The following is a 20,581-nucleotide window of genomic DNA, read 5'->3' as shown; positions in this document are numbered from 1 at the left end:
AAATAATTTGCAATAAAATAAAATTGCGACTATAATTAAAGATCTAAGCTATCCTATCTCTTAAGTTGGAGCAGACTGCTCACGGTGTGCCAATTTAATTTAAAATCAGTTAAGTAGTTTAGGAGTCCATCGCGGACAAACATCGTGACAGGAGATTTATATATATTAAGATATATCATATTAATAAGCTTTTTCTAAGCTCCGGTGGATATTTTAACAGTGTGTGTGTGCTGGCCTACTCACATTCAATGACTGAGGACTACCCACAAGAAAACTGATGCGATTGGTTGGGATTGGTATCGAGAAGAGACAATAATAATGCCTCTCTCGATGTCCTAGCTACTGCTGTATGTTGTAGTAGTACTCAGTGGCGTGCATAGAGGGTATGCACAGGATATGCAGATGATATAAAATTAAGAAAATCTCCAGTACGAGTTATAAATACTTAAGGGTAGGCTTTTTATAACTCTTACAATGCCTATCCTTAAGTTTTTTATAACTCGTACTGGAGTTTTTCTTCATTTTATATCATCTGCATACCCTGTGCATACCCTCTATGCACGCCACTGGTAGTACTGTATGTAATTGTACGTAATGTAACATTACAGTGAGGCGTATTTGCCCAGCAAATTGTCTCTAAAAATTGCGTTTTAGGCAATTAAAATATCACTTGCTTTAAGGGTGAAGGAAAACATCGTGAGGTAAACTATATGCCTGAGGGTTCTCCATAATGTTCTAAAAGGTGTGTGAAGTCCACCAATCCGCACTGGCCTAAACTCCTCTCTGTGGGATGAATCCCGTGCCTTGTACTGGGACGGTAATGGGTTACTGTAATGACATGTAAGCGTTAGGCTCCGGCTAGTTACCGCCCTAACGACAAACATGAATGAATGAATATACTTTTATTGAACACCACAAAAAGTACAAAAAAGAAGAAAAGTATAACAAAACAACGTATATAATTTGGCAGCCTTACACTTCATAGCAATTTCTGCCAGGCAATCAATGGCAAAGAAAACAAATACAGAAAATAGTTGGAAAATCCAAAAGTGCACGCCTCATAATCTCATCCATTACAATAAAATTGAGATTGTTTGTAAATAATAATTAAACTAAATCTAATTATACCGTGAAAAGTAATAGGCTTCTATTCCTCAAAATACTGAAGTCTATGAAAAAACCAACTCGATAAGTGAAGTATTTCGCTCGTTAACGTTACCCCAAGATACGGGATCCTCACAAACAGACACACGGACGTCCTAGACAGAGCTTTTTAAAACAATTTTTAATTAGTTAAAATAATAAAAAGAGTGAGAGATAGTGTTTTTTCGCATTTGTCTTTTTATATTCACTTATAAAAGCCATAAAAAAGTGACATTTTAAGTTGGAGAATCACTCGGTGTGCGTAAACTGACAGTAAGTAATACCCACCTCAACGCTTCGCTTATGAGGCGTGCAATAGGTAGGTCGTGCATATATATACCTATATAGGTATACTGCTGACTTTCTTGCCGGCTTCTTCTCGATAGAATCTGCCTTCCGAACCAGTGGTAGAGTAACTACAAACAGACAAGACTTGACGTTTCAAAAGTGCTTATATTATGCCTATTTGAAATAAATGAATCTTGAATTTTTTTTAATTACGTAACTACCAATATAAATATAACATATAAAAATAATAAATATATAATGATATACCTACTAACGCCAAGCGATGAAACGTTAAGCTTGAACTGCATTATGACTTACCATCCGGTGAGATTGCAGTCAAGGGCTAACTTATAGTGGAATAAAAAAAACAATATTGATTGTGCTTTGCGCAATTAGCCCCTTGGTCTCGTTTTCAGGGCCGGTTATGCGCCGTTACGGGTCTTAGATAACAATAAGTCATAGAACAGAGTTATTGAATCAATTGCCACAGTGGCGGTCAGGCGTACACGCTTTTTGTTGGTGCGAAAGTAGTCTGATGTATTTGTTTTTGCTCTGTTTTACTTCTTGTTCATCTCTTAACGTTGATCAACTATCACTTATCCACACTTATCTTATATATATTATACTAGTTCGTATAGTAGTTAGTGCGTGCGAATTCGTCCGCGTATATTTTGTTTTTACGCATTTTTTAAGGTCTTTTTAATAAAATCGGGTGTAGTTTTTCAAAAAATACGTTTTGTTTAAAAGTAATTCTTTCATTTATAAAATCGTGATAACTTCTTCACCAAATATCCGATTGGAATAAATTAAAAAGTATTTTACTTCTATATAAATGGCCTTGATGATAAAACTATTTATTTTAATAAGAACTAATACTGCGATACTAATGTAGCCCTCTTTTGTTTCTACCAGCTGTCTTATAAAATTTTGAAACAGAAAAGTTGCTACTGCGACTTAAAAATGATTGTTAAATAGATTCCCTCTGGGACTTATTTGTAGGTATTATTGAGTACTTTAAATATGTAGTACATACAATATTTTCTTAGCGCACGCCAAGAACCTTATGAATTTAATAGGAAAATTTTAGTTTCTTCGGATTCAATTATTGCAATTTTTTTAAGAATCTCCATTTTTTTTTACTAATTTATAGCCAATGTTATTATGTGATAGTTTAGCTATCTTTTGGCGAAGAAATCGGTACAGTAATTTCAAAGCCTATTGGGTACAAAAAAGAAACAAATAAGGCGTTGCTCTTTATAATATACTACTACTGCAAATAACTGCACTAAAAAAATTGGTTTAAACTGAAGCGGTGATAACTGTTAGCCCAGTAGACTTCTACTTTCTAAGTTACGTGCGTTTTATTAAAAAGTTAAAGTAAGGCGCGAGTAATGGGTTGATATGATGAAGATGTCCGCTAAATACAAAGTAGGGTGGTGTTGGTATCTCAGTAATTCTCGACCCGTGACGGAGTGGATTACATTTAGCATTGCTGGATTGCATCATGATGGAGATGTCTAGAAACCGAAGAATTTTAGTATTTAATTCCTTATATTTATTTCGCTGCTTCCAGATGGCAGAAATAATTCTTCAGCGGAGGAAAGCTGCGACGGTGCTGAACGAGCCAAACTCACTGATCATATTGTTAATCATATGTTTAGTACAATTATGTGGTGGGCAAGTCATAAACAGAGCTCCTCACTTCATACCACAAACTGGGGACATGTCACAGTTCAGTTTACCCGAAGACACCCCAGTTGGCACTCCAGTGTACCATTTAAAAGGTAATCTAACAAGGTCTTTTAAGGAATCCATGGTCCATAAACATAAATTGCAGGCATGTTATCTGCGAATGATGATAGCCTAGCGGTTCAAAATTCTACTTCAATGGGTATCAATTTGCTAGTTTTTGATTGGGAGTTTTGTTAATTACTTAAAAGAATTATTATGTCCGAGAGATCTATATTCCATAATTCAATATCTCCTTATTTTAGGTATAGACCCAGAGAACGGTCAGCTAAGATATTCGATATCGGGTCAATACTTCAGCGTGGACTCTTTGACCGGAGTGGTGACGCTTGCCAAGTCATTAGACCGAGAGGAACAGCCGTCTTTGGAAGTCATCATTAGTATAACTGGTAAGTGGACAGAGCTACATCTTCTCCATTCGCGTAGATTGATCTGAGACAAAAACATCTTGGTGCAGTTCTCTTCTTTTTGACGTTTGCATTTTGAAGGAAGAGGGCTCCAGCTCAAGGGTTGGCTTTGGCCTCCTTTCGGAGGGAACGAGTTCGGTCACCGTCTACCTCAAACTTTTAAACATTACTTAAAGACATTGTGTTTTTTTTTCAGATGAGGGTATAGCAGAAACGGAACCTAACACTGTGTCTCTTCGTCGTGTAATCCCGGTGCGAGATGTGAACGACAACCCGCCTGTGTTCCACAATAGGCCTTACATTGTCAACATTAGCGAGGCTTTGCCTGTTGGAAGTGAGATTGAGGTATGTTCAATGCTAGTTCTCGAATCAGGACAGGTATCTTTAAGGAATACATTAATTTAATCGTAAGTGATGGAGTAATTTTTAACATAATTTAATGACTATACAATCGGCTGAGCAAATATTAAATATTATAATAGATTTATTAACTTGACGACCTTAATAGTAACTAATTATTCTGATATCTGATATATATTTCTACTAACACTAATTAGAACCCTGAAATCGTGTATTTGTAATCATTATAAGGGTCAAACTGTTTCTTATTGCTACGCTGACAGGGCCTCATGACTATGCATAGATGCAAGTAAATAAAATAAAAAATAGCAATCTTTGTACATACTTTCTCATCCATGCAATGGCTTATAAGACTCTTAACTGGCATGGTGCTTTCGTCCCACACCGAAAGCATGGTGTAGTATAGTGAAACCCACACCGTGCTTTAGGATAAACTGTAAGAGTTAACACTAATATTGGTAAAGAGTGATACCTATTATAACTTACCTACCCATCATTTGAGAACGCAGTCAATCGTAAAACTGACAAAAAGCGTGACTAATACTGATGAAAATATAATTTAAAAATAGCAATTGTTATAGCAAGGTGTTATTGCAGGTTTCGCCACGTATCGTGGTGACGGACCGTGACGAAGGCGACAACGCGAAGATTCAAGTCAGATGCTCTACCAAAGAGAGGGGGAGCGATTTCGAGGCATGCTCGACGTTCAAAATAGTCACGGATATGGTATGAAATGACTGATAAATTTATAAACACAATACATATCTGTCTAAGCATTATCGGTCCATATCGGATCCAAAGATAATGTGCTTGCATCATAGAATGCTTCGTCCATTAACAGAAGGTAAAATTATAGCTGTCTTAGACAGGGAAATACCTTCAGGGTTATGTATAAATAATTGAAATCTTAACTACACACGCCAATGTTGACATTCCTTCTTTCAATATTTAAGTCTCATATTGTTAGCCACAGTAGTTGTTTGTTGAAGTTATGATCTAGTAGTATGTATCACTTTAAGAAACTTCTTGTGAAAAGAAGTAAGAAAGAAGTACTTTCTAAGATAAAAAGTTCCTAAGATATCTCATGAGAGAGGAGGTCTGTGCCCAGCTGTGGGACGATTATGTGAATGTACTCATGCGCGAACCTTCAACCATAAGACACACAAAAGAGAGAAAATGTGATTAGTCTTCCTTTGTAACACCATTCACCATTTCGGCAATTTTTTTTTTTCTACTTAGCACATATTCTTTAATTCTCTTTTTAAACGGCATACTTTGAAAGAAAAATAAAACTTGGCGCCAAATGGGAGTACCTCGTACTTTTGAATTGGAAGATTTTGGCTTATCTACGTAAAATTAATTTCCAGTTAACTCCAAACCAATACCAAGTACGAATCTTCCTTTCACTGCCATTGGACTTCGAGAGTCGTTCTGCCTACGTCATATCATTGGAAGCGTCGGATATGTCTGCGAAGCCTCTACGTGCACTCGCCAGTGTAGCGGCGGCGATACAGGATGTTCAGGACCAGCCACCGGCATTTGTGAACGCACCGTATTCAGCTACAGTACCTGAAAATACTCCTCCAGTTAGTATCAATACAAATATTTTGGATCGACGTAAAACTATTGAATATGACTACCAATAAACCAAAGTAAGCGTAGTTTGTGTTATTGGTACGAAGATGGCTGATGAATATTTTTATGAATAATATACATAAATACATATAATTTGCATATAAACACCCAGACACTGAAAACATTGATGTTCATCACGCAAGCATTTTCCAGTCGTGGGAATCGAAACCACGGACACAGAAAGCCGGGTCGCTGCCCACTGCGTTCATCGACCGTTAATCACAGACAACTTTAATACTTTCCACTTTGACTTACCCATGGTACTCTTTCAACTCCTGAAAGCAACAAGTACTAAGCCTCTTGGCCCTAAAATTCTATATTAAACTTTTTTTCCCTCCTTTCTATATTATATAGTATTTAGTAGGGATTTGATAAAGACCTCTTCGCTATCGGGGAGCCGAGTTCGTACCCCGGCCCGCCTCCTAACAAGCAATTAAATATGAGTTGCTTAAACGATAAAGGAACGTCGTGCGGAAACTTGCATGCCTGATACTCCTCAATAATGTTCTTAAAGTCCACCAATCCGCACTTGGGCTACAGCCATTGCTGAAGAAGAACAGTGCCCTGTAGTGAGCTGACAATGGGTTGATAATATGATGTTAATTATATTAAGTAGGCTTAATATAAGCACTTTTGAAATCTTAAATTCGATTATCGTCTGATCAGGGGAACAAAACTTTAATGCTCTCGTTTTGGACCAAGTTCCACTTGATTATGTGACCCTAGTACTAATCTTCTCCTAGAAGAAAATAATTAATATTAATTTCAAAGAAATCTCTTATTATTTCTTAATTGGAATTTGTATTCAAATTTTCGTTACAGAACACCAGCGTAATGGAAATAATTGCTAAGGATGGGGATACAGCGAACCCTCGCCCAATATTATTGACAATAGAAGGAGATACCCAAAACTACTTTCGACTACTACCAGATAGGCCAATTGGCCGCGCTACGTTGGTCTCAACAGACGTTACTATTGATAGAGAAAGTGACATTGTTGTGCAGAATGGAGGAGTGTATAATTTTTTTGTTAAGGTAAAATGTTCATTAAAAAAATGTCAACACTATGTAAGATCAATGTATTTTCGGAGCACTTAATTTTAGTTTTCTTTTTCAGGCTACAGAATTAATAAACAACGAAGTGCCATCAGATTTTACAGTTATACCTATAACAATAATAGTAACTGACGTAGATGACCACATACCTCAATTCAATAAAGATCTGTTCGATATATCGATACCTGAAAACATTGAAAACGGTAGTCCGATACCAGGCTTATCGGTGTATGTCGATGACAACGATTTAGGACAGAACAGTAAATACGATTTGAAGTTACGAGATGTATTTAATTCGGAAGGAGTATTTACAATTAGCACAGATCACGGTGAAGGACGAACACCGATCAGTATAAAAGTAAAAGATTCTTCTAAGCTAGATTACGATGTTGATGACGAAGATAAGAGGCTATTTAGTTTCGATATTGTCACATCCGTTAACGATGACGAGCTTTCGTTTGCTAGAGTAAATATTAAACTATTGGATATGAATGATAATGCACCAGTATTTGATGAACCCCATTATAAATTTAATGTACTAGAAAACGCACCTATCGACTATAAAATTGGTAATGTTCAAGCAACTGATAAGGATTATGGTATATTTGGCGAAATAGAATACTCTTTAATAGGATTCGGATCAAATTTATTTAAAACCGATAAGATAACAGGGGGTTTATACGTGGCAAATACACTAGATTATGAAACCCAAAGAAGCTACAGTCTAACTCTTGTTGCAAGAGATGGTGGTGGGAAAGGAACGACTACAAGCATATTTATTGAAGTTTTAGATGCTAATGATAATGCACCTATTTTTGAAGCTTCAGAATATAGCCGCACTATAAGAGATGGCGCCACAAGTTTTGAACCACAGCTCGTTGTACGGGTAGGTTGTTTTTGACTGACTAAATATAATTAAAGAAATAACACTGTTTTTTAATGATAATTGAAATTGTAGGCAACAGACGCAGATGGGCCAACTCAAGGAGGTGACCGAGTTCGTTATTCTCTGGAATCCGACAATAGTATTGCACATAAAGGACAAGTTTTTGCTATTGACGAGGACACGGGTGAAATATCTATTGTAAACAAAGTTGAAACGATGGACACACCTAGAGGGCAATACGAACTGGTTGTAAGAGCTACTGATTACGGTAGGTTATAAAATAATTATTATTCTTTTTGGCAAGATTTGTTTATTGTACAATATGGAAATTATAACTAACGGTATCTATTTTATATGCATATACTCCAGGAAAACCACCTCTTTTCAATGAAACAAAGGTGTATATACGTGTTGGTGTACCCGGTAACCAGCGTCCAACATTCAAGGGCAATTATCATCATTACACGTACTCAATAAATCCAAGAAATCAAGACAGTAATGATGATTTTACATTTGATCTTAATCCGATGAATTATAAAGCTATAATAAGAGAAGATGTGAAACCAGGACAAAATGTTACCAATGTCATTGCTAATGATCCAGACGGGCTGGATGATTTGTTAAGCTATCACATAGTATCTGGATCAAAGGATAATTTTGTAATTAATGAAAAGTAAGTAGTTCATCACTTTTATAAAGAAATAACTAAAACAAACTCAGATAAAGTAACTTGAAGCAGTATTCTATTTACTATTTTTATTTCAGAACGGGTCTTATAACAGTTTCTAACGATGCAAACCTCGACCGAGATATAAATCCTGAACGTTATGAAATTATTGTTTCCGCAGTGGACAGTGGTGTTCCCATTCCTGAAACTGCAACTACTACAGTATTTGTAACTATTCAAGATATCAATGATAAACCTCCTAAATTTAATGTTACGGAAAGTACTACATATATTTCTGAAAGAACAAAAATTAATGATGTTGTAACAAAACTGGTTGCACACGATTCCGATTCCAATGCTAGGCTGAAATATAGTTTAATAGAACCAATTAAAGCATTTTCTAAAGCTGGTGTTCAAGTCAAATCGAATTCGCCGTACGATTACAAACACATGTTTAAAGTTAATGAAGACACTGGAGAAATACTAGTGAATGGCACTCTAGATTATAGTCAAGCATCTGTGGTTATATTGTTAATAAAAGTTACTGATGTAAATGCAGAAGCGAACAAGGAAAATCAATATGCCGTAACGGAACATACTATTTATATACAACCTTATGCTGATAAAAATCCACAGTTTACAAACCCCGGCTGGACTAGTTCTCACGCTATAATACATCACAAAGTAAAAGAAGATCAACCAATTGGAAGCACTGTGCTTATTTTAATGGCAGAAGATCCCACATCGGGTCACATGGTGTCTAACTTTAAAGTAATAAACTCTGAAACTGGCCTTTTACAAGTTGACCCCTTAAGTGGGCAAGTCGTATTGACAAAACATTTAGATTATGAAGAGCTTACAAGTCCTAATTTAACTTTAACCGTGCAAGCCACTAGTAATGATGGAAGTAAACATAGTACAGCTAAAGTAATAATCGAAGTGGTAAATCTCAATGATAATCCACCAATCTTTAGTAAAGAGGTATGTCTAAAAATGAAATATTTCAATAAGCTTTCTTTAATTCTAATATTATATCTTAAATAATATAAGAATATAATAAGATTGGGACCTTCAAGAAACTAGTGAAGGATCATTATTTGTCTCTTTCAGCCGAACAACGCTAAAGCGAATCATTTTAAGTGTGTAATTTGAATTATTTATGTATTTTATTTGTATTTATATATAATATATTTATATATATATTATAGTTATATTTATATATATATATATTTTATTTATATTTATATCTTTGTATAATTTTTAAATCTTATTTATTGCACCACCTACCTCTTTTCTACGTTTTTTCCTTTTACGCCATTGGTTGCCTGGAAGAAATCGCTATGTAGCGATAAGGCCACCGAATTGTACTCTCTTGATTGTATTTATATCTTTGTAACTACTTTTTGTTCCTTTGGTGTACAATAAAAGTGTATTCATTCATTCATTCATTATATCTATAAACAAATTGAACTCTATTTTTCAATATTACACAGCTATACAAAGTAAGCGTGCTAGAATCAATAAGGCATCCAGAACAAATATTAACTGTCCAAGCAAAGGATGGCGATGCAATTTTAACTGATGAGGATAATAGTAGTGGTTTTGCAGATGTACGGTACTTACTAAGAGGAGAAAATGCAGAATTACTTACTATAGATAATATAACTGGAGTTATCCAGGTAATTATTAATTTACATTTTACTTTAAAACGGTTAAGTACGATACAACTTATTTATATAAATTATGAAATTAGGCAAGTAAGATCTTAATTTCCTAAGCCACTAAGTATATAAATGTGAATTTTCAGATAGCACAAAATAAGACTTTAGATCGTGAACGCCAATCAGTTCTTCGGCTAGAAGTTGAAGCATTTGATACACCAAAAGGTGGTGCAGAAAGGCTTAAATCTATTGCTACACTACTCATAGACGTATTGGATGTAGATGATAACACGCCAACTTTCGACAAAGCTGTATATACTGGTAAGTAATATTTTAAATTGAAAGTATTAGGTGTAGGTTACACCTAATACTTTCAATTGCGTAAAACTTATTAAAAATACTATATCAGAATGACATTAAAATTTTAAACCAAATAATCTATGATTGTATTATAACCTGTACACTTATTATTATATTGCAGCTGTTGTACCAGAAAATGTGGCAGTTGGAAAAAATGTTATTAAATTAACAGCAACTGACCCCGATGAAGGTTTAGGGGGAGAAATTAAGTATGAATTTTTAGATGAAGGTGAAACTAACGGTTAGTTTAATGCATTAATGATAATAAATTTATATTTGCTACAAAATTAATGCTATACTACTGTTTATTAGTATAGTTTAATTGAGTAATGAGACACGTGACATTTAAGGCAACGACGATCCATTAAATTAATGTAAAACGAAAAAAGGGGTTGATGAATAGCGAATGATTTTTTACAGGCCTATTCACAATAGATCCTATAAACGGAGAAGTGAGAACTCAACGTGATCTAACTGGTCGTGGTCGTACAGACCCTTACCGTTTACTAGTTGGAGCTACAGATGGTGGAGGTCACACTGGAGATGCGTCTTTGTCTCTGTATATTGGAGATGTTAGCGCTAACGATGGAGTACCGAGGTTTATTAGACCGGCTCCTGGAGAGATGTTGAGTGTTAGTGAGGTTAGTAAAAATATGCTATGTGTAAATTATTAGCGAATTCATATAAACGCAAATTCAAAAATTATATTAGGCTTAGTTCATTTTACAATACATACATTAATGCCGACTCCAGTAAACTATCTAAGGTATAGCGGTTCTGTATTATATCTATATATTTTTTTACAGAATGCAACCATTGGATCTCACGTTTTTCAAGTAGTGGCGAGTGACCCAGATGATCCTACTCAAGCTTCGGGTCAACTTTTTTACTCTATGCAACAAAATAATGCAGATGCCAAGATATTTGCCATCGGTAATAAGAAAAATTAAGAAGCATAAATTAATTTTCTATTAGTTAAAAAGCTTTCTTTTAATATGTTAACCTTTTATTTTATCTCACTAAAAGTCAATCGTTGCACGCGATCTTACCTAGATTTAGGTATGATACAGTCTAAATGGTAGGGAGCTAGCCTGTAAATGATATGGCAGTTATATTTAACTAGTAACTAGCCACTGCACAAGCCCTTCAGCAGAGTTTGACTACCTAAAAGTTTTCACACACAAATGTTCCATCTAATTTCTAGTGTCACCTTGATAGTTTACTTTCAAAGCAAAAAGATTCTAATGACTAAATTTTGATTTAGCTATCAAGTTGCTAACCTAAATCCACTACACATACACAGTTACTTTTCCAGCATTTAAATTGAACATTCAAAGCAAACTAAAAGTGATTTATTTCTTTACAGACCCCCACACAGGCATAATAACAACTCGGCAAACGTTAGACAGAGAGCGTAAGCCGTCGTACACGTTAGTGCTACTTGTCACAGACAGAGGTCAACCTCCACAGCAAAGTACGCGTATCGTCACCGTAGAAGTGGCCGACGTAGATGACCACAAACCACACTTTGGCAGGGGTTTGGTAAGGAAAAATCATTATAGTGTTCTGAAGTGTAAATTTTTGGCTTGGTATTTCCTTCTCTCCTATTCACGAGTGCCTACTCTCTTGAACTGGGTAACTATGAAAACGCTTTATGTCATTCCTATTAATTTCCAACTCTATAACAATAAATTTAACATATATTATGTTAAATCTAATAATACTCCTAAACCTATTGGTGTTCATTTTCATATAGACGTTTTATATCAAAAAGACGTTTAGTTTTAAGCTTTTTGAATTATTTAAGCTTCAAATATCAGCAATTAATTTGTAAAAACTCAATTAATTCTATCGGTAAGTCAGGGAACAGACAAGAAGAACAAGATGCTCATTGATGATAAACTTCGGTTCTTACATCGTACACGTATCTTTTCACAGGATGATCCCCCATTACTGATAACAACAAACGAGGAAGTACCAGTTGGAACTGTTCTAGGGACGATTCAAGCCATTGATGAAGATATCGATGAAAATGCTGCGATAGACTATGTTATAACTGGTGAGAAAACAGAGATCGGAATCAGCATTCTCAATATTTTCAAAAGAAAAAAGTATGAAAATAATGTAGTGTGTGGTTTTAACATGGACGTAATGTTTAACCATAATATAGTGATAATCATTACCCTCAAAGAAAATTTGTATTACTTAGTCCTTGGAAAGAACAAATTGAAACTACATACTTAAATTGAACAAATTAAACTCGAAATTGATAAAACGGCCCACAGCTATCTGTCACATATTCTATGTTTAAAATCTGCTGGTTGTAATTTTGTTTATTGTCCTTTAAGTACAATAATTGAAATTTTATCCAAGCAGAAAATGGGCAAGGACATTTCGTTTCCTCATTTTCTACCTTTTTACATTTACAGCTGGCAATGAATTAGACCTACTCAGGCTGGAACGCACAAACGACAGCAGGGCTCTTATAATAGCTGCTATGAGATTAGATCGAGAAACTGTATCTAGACAGCTACTCACTGTAAAATGTTTCAAGTATGGCACTAGAGCAAGGATTAATAAGTCGTATAATCGCTTAGTGAGTAGATACCATTTAATTATTCTAAAGTTAAAAAAATGTATCGTAACTATATTATATCCAATAGAAAACTCAACATTTAAAATCAATTAATAATGCACATTTTGAGTTTGTGTACCTTAAAATTGTATTTACTAAGGATTTAATTACTAGATGACAAGGTTGCTTGGAAGCAGGCCGAAATGATGTTGGAAAAAAGCAACTTGTGATTTTCTTTTCAACTTATTCATGGTAGAATCTGCCTTCTGAACCGATGGTAGAGTCACTGCTTATATTAGGCCTACTTGACATACACCGCAGTTGATTGCCTCATCTGGTGACAGAAAGGCTGGCTCATTTGTTGCGCAAAGTATCAGCCTGGCTGTTCTGCGCGGAAATGCAGCCAGCATTATTGGCACCATTGCACGCGAGCGTGAATTCTACATCAATGAGTTCAGCATGAAGTGTTTTTGTAACACTTGCAATAAATGAATTTGGATTTCTTTTAAATTTTGAATAAAAATTTGACAATAATAAAATTGCAGGACCCATCTGAAATCCAAGTTGTGATTAAGATTCTTGACATCGACGATCATCTACCTGAATTCGATAATACAAACATGACTATTGGAGTGAGATTAAACGTTCCTGTAGATACGATCATAGCGACAGTTAAAGCAGTCGATAAGGATCCTGAAGCATTACCAATAAATTACAAGATAATAAACATGACTTTCGAGTCACCTATTAAGTCTAAGTCCGTGAATAATATAACTGACGTCATTGTATTAAATAATGTGACCGGTGAAATGAAAATTATGAAGAATTTAATACATTATGCTGATGGTATATTCAGGTAAACATATATTCATATTATTAAATCAAATTCTAATGCATATCCATAATTGTATTATAAGAACAGTAAGAATTACCTATTCTAGTCGAGAATATTTTTATATTACACAATAGTAAATCACTCAGATTTAGTGATGACATGCGTAGAAAAGCGTAATACGTTGATGGAAAACGAAAACTAGTAATCTAGATTTAATATTATAAATTATAGACTTTTTGAATGTTTTAAGAATTCAACAACAGTTTAATTATTTTTAATTTTCAGGCTTATTGCTCGAGCAAACAATTCGAATGAAACTGATCGATTCAGAGATCTTCTCGTGGAGGCAAGTACCTAAAGAATACCCACCATTTTCAGTTTATTGATTAAATAAACGATAGGTTCTTATTTGCTGTAATTCTTAAGCAATATTTTTTATTATTTTCTTATCTTGAATATTATAATAGGTTTTATCTGCATTTTTACGTTAAATATTACCTTTGAACTTATTGAGAGACATCTAGAAATTAATTCAATCTCCCTTAAATCCCAATCCCTACGCGGCATCGTACCGTAATGTCGGTAGGATGGTAACTAACTCTCGTTCTCGCCCGTCCAGGTAGTAGTGGTTCGGGAACGGGATCTCTTACGGCTAGTGGTGCCCGGCGGCAGATCCCGCCTAGCTGCGCTCAAGGAACGAATCTCGAATGTTCTAGAAACCAAACGATTAAGGCTACAATTGCATGATGCTCCACATGCCGCTTTTTACGATAATGTCGGGTAAGTTATATGGCACTAGCTGTTGCGACTAGCTAGCGACTTTTCCGTCTTTATTTTGGGTTTTTAATAAAAGCAGGAAGCATTTTTTTCCCGGGATAAAATGTTTCCTCTGGCCATCTCCAGGGTGAGAACTACCTCTATTATATGTTCAAGCAATCTTTTACCAGCAGTTTTTCCGGGATAAATATTTTTTTAATTTCATCTCCAGTATATAAGGTACATGTGTGCCAAATTTCATCAAGATCGATTCAATGGTAAGTAGGAATTAGTGTACGAACATATATAATAATAATAATAATAATCAGATTTATTGCATAAATACACGTAGATAATCAGATGTTACAAATTTAGCTTTTGTTGTTGAAACAGTGTATTTCCATTAATTTGGTGTGCAACTTACAATCATATTATATGTAATAAAAACATACAAGGAAAACATTACAAAAGAAATTACAACTACAATTTGGACGCAAAAATATTTAAATTAACAAAGTCATTCTTGAGTAATATACATTATATTGTTGATAGTACATGCATACAAAAATTATCGAGAATAATAATATTAAGTAAAGTCAAAAAATTCATTAATTGAGTAAAAGCACTTAAATAATAGCCACTCATGCAGTTTCCTCTTAAATAAAGGAAGATTATATATTTTTTGCATGACATCTAAGGCGGATTGTTTGTCCCTATATTTTGTGCACCAACAATGTAAAACCAATCTGCAAATAAACGATTTGAATTTGAATGGTTGAGCTGAACATAGATAATGTACAGAGACACTTTGCAATTACGAGTATAATATTATAAGGATGAATCTGTTAATTTATGAAATAAATTTTAATTTGCACGCAAGAATAAAATAGAATACATAGGCGCAAGCAGAATTTAATCACCGACGTAAAACATGTAATTGTGTTGCCCAATGCCCATAATTATAAGTTTTAAGTTGTGTTTTCTTATGTGTACCTAATTATAACAATCTTGAAAAGATAGTGGTCACTGGCAAAGTGGAAGGAAAGAGACCTCGAGGACGTAGCCCGATTCGTTGGTCGGATCAAATCCGCACTGCTCTCGACACCAAAGTGCATACGGCTTTAAACGTTGCTCAAAGCCGAGTCAAATGGCACAAAATTGTCCAAAAAGTTGTAAGTGGAAGGGGTCACGACCCTCAGCAATGAGGAACACGACGTAGAGAGACCTAATTATAAAATTTCCACCTAATAATTAAATGTCCACCAAACCGCACTGTGCCAGCGTGGTGGACTACGGTCTTAACCCCTTCTCATTGTAGAAGGAGACCCGTGCTCTGTAGTGGGCTGGTAATGGTTTGATGTGGTGATGATGATGAACTAAATATTATACCACATATCTTCTTATGTTATTAAAGAGACAGAATAGTGTTAGAGTTATATTTTATAACTATTAGTGGCCCGTGACTTCCTCTGCCAAGACTTTAATAATACTAAATTACCAAAAATGTATCCATCCCCATAAATGTATAAATTGCACCAAACCGGTTTGCCTGCTTTTTACGGTGTATAGCAAATAAAGCTTAATTTTCATAACAGTCGGTTAGATAAGATGAAAAAAATTTTAAACCAGAATTCTCGATCGGAATAGCCCGTAACAGTAATCATTTATTTCTCCGCAAGGCCATGCTTCCAATTCCGCAAGATGGACACCGGAGAGGCCCTCACGCCCAAGGCGATGAAGCAAACCATACGCTTACTAGGCACGGAGTTCCAAGAGATACTGGAAACCTATAACGTGCACAACATCACGAGCTGCGGCGCGTCTAGAACCAAGCACACGTCAGCACAGCACGCCTTGCTGATGCTGGCGGCAGCGTTACCTGTCGCTGCTTTCATTGCTACACTGGTGCTGTGCTGCATGCATTCCAGTGGTAAGTTACCTTTTTTTTATTCCTCTACAAGTTAGCCCTCAAAAGTAAATGATGATGCAGTACGCTACCATCTTATATTGCATTGTCACTTAACACAAAAGTCAGATTTTTTTTCAATTATAACAAACATTTTATATTTATTTGGCTAAAAGACTTTATCGATTTAGGCTGTAAAATCGATAAAGTCTTTTAGTCTTTGTGCTTAGAGCTATGTGCGTTTTTAACTATGAAGGAAAACGTCGTGAGGAAATCTGCATGCCTCAGAGTTCCCAATAATGTTCTCAAGAGGTTGTAAAATCTGCCAACGTGGGCTGTAGTAGTATGGGTTGATGATGAAGCATCTCCCGACTTTAGTTTGTTTGTTTGTTTGCTTGATAACTTTATTGCATACACATTTTATACAAAGTGAACATATATATACAATATTTAACATGTATATCTTTTATAACTAATTCATATATCCTATTACTACACGCATATAAAAGTAAATAATAAATATAAAAGTTTATACATATTTATGCATTATACTACAATAATATTACATAGATAAGAAAAGGTTTTCCCAACGCTTCTTGAAGTTATTTATGGATTTAACCTAACGTATATCAGCAGGCGCCTGCGTTCCAATCCCAGAGTCTGACGCAATTAACCTCAAAAGAATTACCATAGCATATCGTGCGACTGTATGGAACCTGAAGTTTCCCGTCAGCCACAAAGTTCTGGCCGTCGTGTATAAAATGTAACTTGGCCCCGTATTTAATTTTACTATAAGTGTCGATAAACATTCAAATTTAAGACCGAAGGGTTTGTTAAACATGCAATTTAACACGTATATTATAAGTATTTATGTATATTGTTAATAAAAAATATTCATCAGTCATCTTAGTACCCATAACACAAGCAACGCTTAAATTGGGGCTAGATGGTGATGTGTTGTCGTAGTATATTTATTTATTATTTAATTTACCTTGGTCTGCCTGCTCATTTTTTCCCATCCACATTTATTTTTATAAAATAAATTTTATTTTATACATATTTGTTAACAATTAAATATATACTTACGCATTTATAAATTTAATCCTTATAATTCACAACCTTTTTTTATTCTATTTAAATATCTTCTGGTAGCATCGAGAAACGTTAGAAATCCGCGGAATTATAAATCAGCCATTTTTAGATTTCAGTCAAGTGCCTGCCTAGCAGTGCCTAGCTTGTACTTATATTATAAAAATAAATAAATAAGCTATTTAATTCAAAGTAACATATTAAACATCGAATTACAAAAAATAAAGAAATAAAAAAAAAAAAAAAAAAAAAAAAAAAAACTAATTAAGTTAGTTGGGTACATCATCTGCACTACCTCCTGCATCTTGCCCCACTGCACTCTATTGGTGGCGAGCTTCGTCAAAGTGGGCCCTGCGACAGCTACAATGTCGTCTCTCCAACGAGCGCGCGGTCTTCCGCGCGGCCCGCTTTGGTAACTGGTTTTAATCCCTCTATAAATAGGTTTTTAAAATATCCTATTTTGTTTCAGCTAAACGACGCATGCGCTCATCTCTGCTGGTCAGGGAGGCAGCGCCTGCACCGACCACAATGTCTGCTCCCACCAGACTCTACGCTGAGCCCCTTTACTCCACGTGACGATAACATAAGCAATGATTACATATGAAGTCAACTCAGCCAACCGACAGGGCAACGAATGAGTGTGTTGGGAGGAATGAGGGAGCTCGGCTCTGCTTGCGTGCCGGTTCTTTCAATGAGTATACAAAGAAGTTGACTCACTATATACTCATACTCATTACATAACAATACTTTCCAGACCATCCAAAATATGGCATCATGTCGAAGGCTCTTGGTATATTCCACCTCACCACGTTCTTGTGCTTAAATGAAGCACGAACAGTTCGCCCTACTACCCTGAAGTTATAGTTTATAGTCCGGAAACCGTTATAGTAAATACTCGACTTTAATGACCATCTAATAGCTGTTAGTGAAAAAAAACATTAATGTACTAACAGCTGTGCTAGATTGTCGTTTCACAGCCTGCTGCTATAACGCACGTTGAAGCAAGCTCTCTCGCGTTTTTAAAACTAAACAATATATTCCGCGTGGGTTTGTGGCTGTCAGGAATCCTTTTTTGTTAAATAAAATAAACCAAGACGATGGCTCACCTGATGGTAAATGGAAAACCATCGCCTATAAACAGAGGAAGCCTCCATACTAGGGTATGCAAGGAGCCCGTCCTGCAACATGGCGCCCTGTGTCCATCAACCTAAGGCGTAGGAGTTAAGCCACATGTGCCTGAAAAAAACACAGCATTGCAAGGATAAGGCCGCCTTTAAATTCTAATGCCATCGTTGTATTTCTATTCTTATTTAACTTTAACACCCGTACGGGGCTAAGGAAATCAGCTACTCTGAAACGTTTTTTTTTGTCAAGCAAAACTCGCTGTTTAAAGATTTTGCAAATTCAAATTCAAAATTTCTTTATTCATGTAGCCCTATCACAGGCACTTATGAAGCGTTCATACATATATGTTTACATAATTTTAAGGGGATGGTGATAACTTCGTAGGCCAACTTAAACCTACAGCTGCGAGCCAAACGCGCCCTGGTCTAAGAAAAGCCCACAACAAACTTAGCCGGGTATTTTTTTTTTGTTATCACCATCTCACAGTTTATTTATATTAAGCTATGAAGTTAGAGCAATGCTACTTAGGATTATAGCTCTTATTGCTCTATTTCATTAAGTTTTAGGTTCCTTGCCAAGTTTTTTAATAGTGCAGTCAGTACTTAATCATCATTATCATCATCACTTCGACCTATTGCAGTCCACTGCTGGACAGATGTCTTTTGTTGGGAGTTCCAAAATCCATGGTCCTCCAAAATCCATGGTCCTCCAAAATACATGGTCCTCCAAAATCCATGGTCCTCCAAAATCCATGGTCCTCCAAAATCCATGGTCCTCCAAAATCCATGGTCCTCCAAAATCCATGGTCCTCCAAAATCCATGGTCCTGGGCCGCTTGTTTCCAGCGGCTCCCAGCGACTCGTTTGATGTTGTCAGTCCACCTCGTTGGTGGCCGACCAATATAGCGTTTACCGGTGTGGAGTCGCCATTCCAACACCTTGGAACCCCAACGTCCATCAGTTCACTTAGTGACTCGCTGAGCTATGTCGGTAACTCTGGTTCTTCTACGGATCTCCTCATTTCTGATTTGATCACGTAGAGATTCTCCTAACATAGCTCTAATATGTAAAATTAATTAATGAGAAAGAATAATATATAAATAGACTGATCTGGAAATTAAAGTTATTATGGTAGTTTTAGTTTGCGGAAATTTTACAATTCGCCTCATTACAATGTTACTTTTATGTAACAAAAAAAAATATTAAATTTAAGAGTAACAAGTAATACTATCAAAAAAACTCAAAATTATTTTATTTTATGTTAAAATATTAATTTATTCACTCGAACTAGTGTAAAGTAAAAACAAAATTAAAATCACTTGAGCAAGACGATCACATATACACCTACTTAAAATAAGAACTTAGTTTATACAATTTCCCAGCAATATTTTCTTATAAAACTAGGAAATTATTGGACATGACCTAAAAAGAAACTGGAGCCATTAATTTGCTATACTGTAGTTCATGAATTCAGAAAAAAAAATTTTATTCCACTACAAGTTAGCCCTTGACTGCTAGCTCAACTGGTGGTAGGTGATGATGCAATCTAAAATGGTAGCGGGCTAATCTGTTAGGGAGTATGGTAGTCATAATCGGTTTCCACGCGACATCGTATAGAAAAACTAAATCGCTTAGCGCCACGTCTTTGTCGGTAGGGTGGTAACTAGCCACGGCCAAGGCCTCCCACCAGACCAGACCAAAGAAAATTCTGAAATTATAAATTCCCAAATTGCCTTTGCCGGAAATCCAACCCGGGGCCTCTTTCCAAAATGTTTTTCTAAGACATAGATAAATATTTCGTCTTTGTGTTAAATGAAGTCCTTTGAGACTAAAGAGTATAGAATTAAAAACCGTAATAACCTTGGTAATTACGACCTGTGATCTACTGCGCTAGTAATGACGTCATAACATACAACCTCATACGTCCTATTTGGATAACATGAGTTATCGTTTAAGACGACCTCCCTGGCGCTGTAAGCGCTGTGGTTTTATATGTGGAAGGTTTTATACGTAATATAATTTTAATTGTTGAATTTTCTCTGTTCTGGTGGGAAGTTTTGGCCGAGGGTAGTTTACATCCTACTG

The 20,581-nt window shown here is 35.5% G+C and overlaps 1 protein-coding gene across 1 annotated transcript; it reads left to right on the top strand.

The window, feature by feature from the left end:
• The first annotated feature begins 3,004 nt into the window (after nt 1–3,004).
• On the top strand, nt 3,005–18,853 carry LOC120625765 (cadherin-23). Its single transcript, XM_039892963.1, has 23 exons — nt 3,005–3,215; nt 3,426–3,569; nt 3,784–3,932; nt 4,545–4,673; nt 5,315–5,533; nt 6,405–6,617; nt 6,700–7,524; nt 7,597–7,792; nt 7,894–8,197; nt 8,290–9,172; nt 9,685–9,870; nt 9,999–10,173; nt 10,334–10,453; nt 10,633–10,853; nt 11,019–11,145; nt 11,579–11,754; nt 12,151–12,271; nt 12,642–12,808; nt 13,333–13,643; nt 13,908–13,968; nt 14,242–14,402; nt 16,058–16,308; nt 17,843–18,853. The coding sequence occupies exons 1-23, from the start codon at nt 3,005–3,007 to the stop codon at nt 17,947–17,949; spliced, it is 5,457 nt and encodes a 1,818-aa protein (XP_039748897.1). The 3' UTR covers nt 17,950–18,853.
• Nucleotides 18,854–20,581: the final 1,728 nt, after the last annotated feature.

This window comes from Pararge aegeria, chromosome 8 (genome assembly GCF_905163445.1).
Source record: "Pararge aegeria chromosome 8, ilParAegt1.1, whole genome shotgun sequence".
NCBI classification, from domain to species: domain Eukaryota; kingdom Metazoa; phylum Arthropoda; class Insecta; order Lepidoptera; family Nymphalidae; genus Pararge; species Pararge aegeria.
The sequence above is the reverse complement of the archived record's forward strand: the minus strand, read 5'-3'. Positions and strand labels throughout refer to the sequence as shown.

What these genes read in the sequence shown, in the direction of transcription:
- LOC120625765 (XM_039892963.1), top strand. Translation starts at nt 3,005, where the DNA reads ATGGCAGAAATAATTCTTCAGCGGAGGAAAGCTGCGACGGTGCTGAAC. An exon ending in TACCTGAAAATACTCCTCCA is followed by an intron (nt 5,534 to 6,404) that starts GTTAGTATCAAT and finishes TTTTCGTTACAG; the next exon opens with AACACCAGCGTAATGGAAAT. An exon ending in CGACAAAGCTGTATATACTG is followed by an intron (nt 10,174 to 10,333) that starts GTAAGTAATATT and finishes ATTATATTGCAG; the next exon opens with CTGTTGTACCAGAAAATGTG.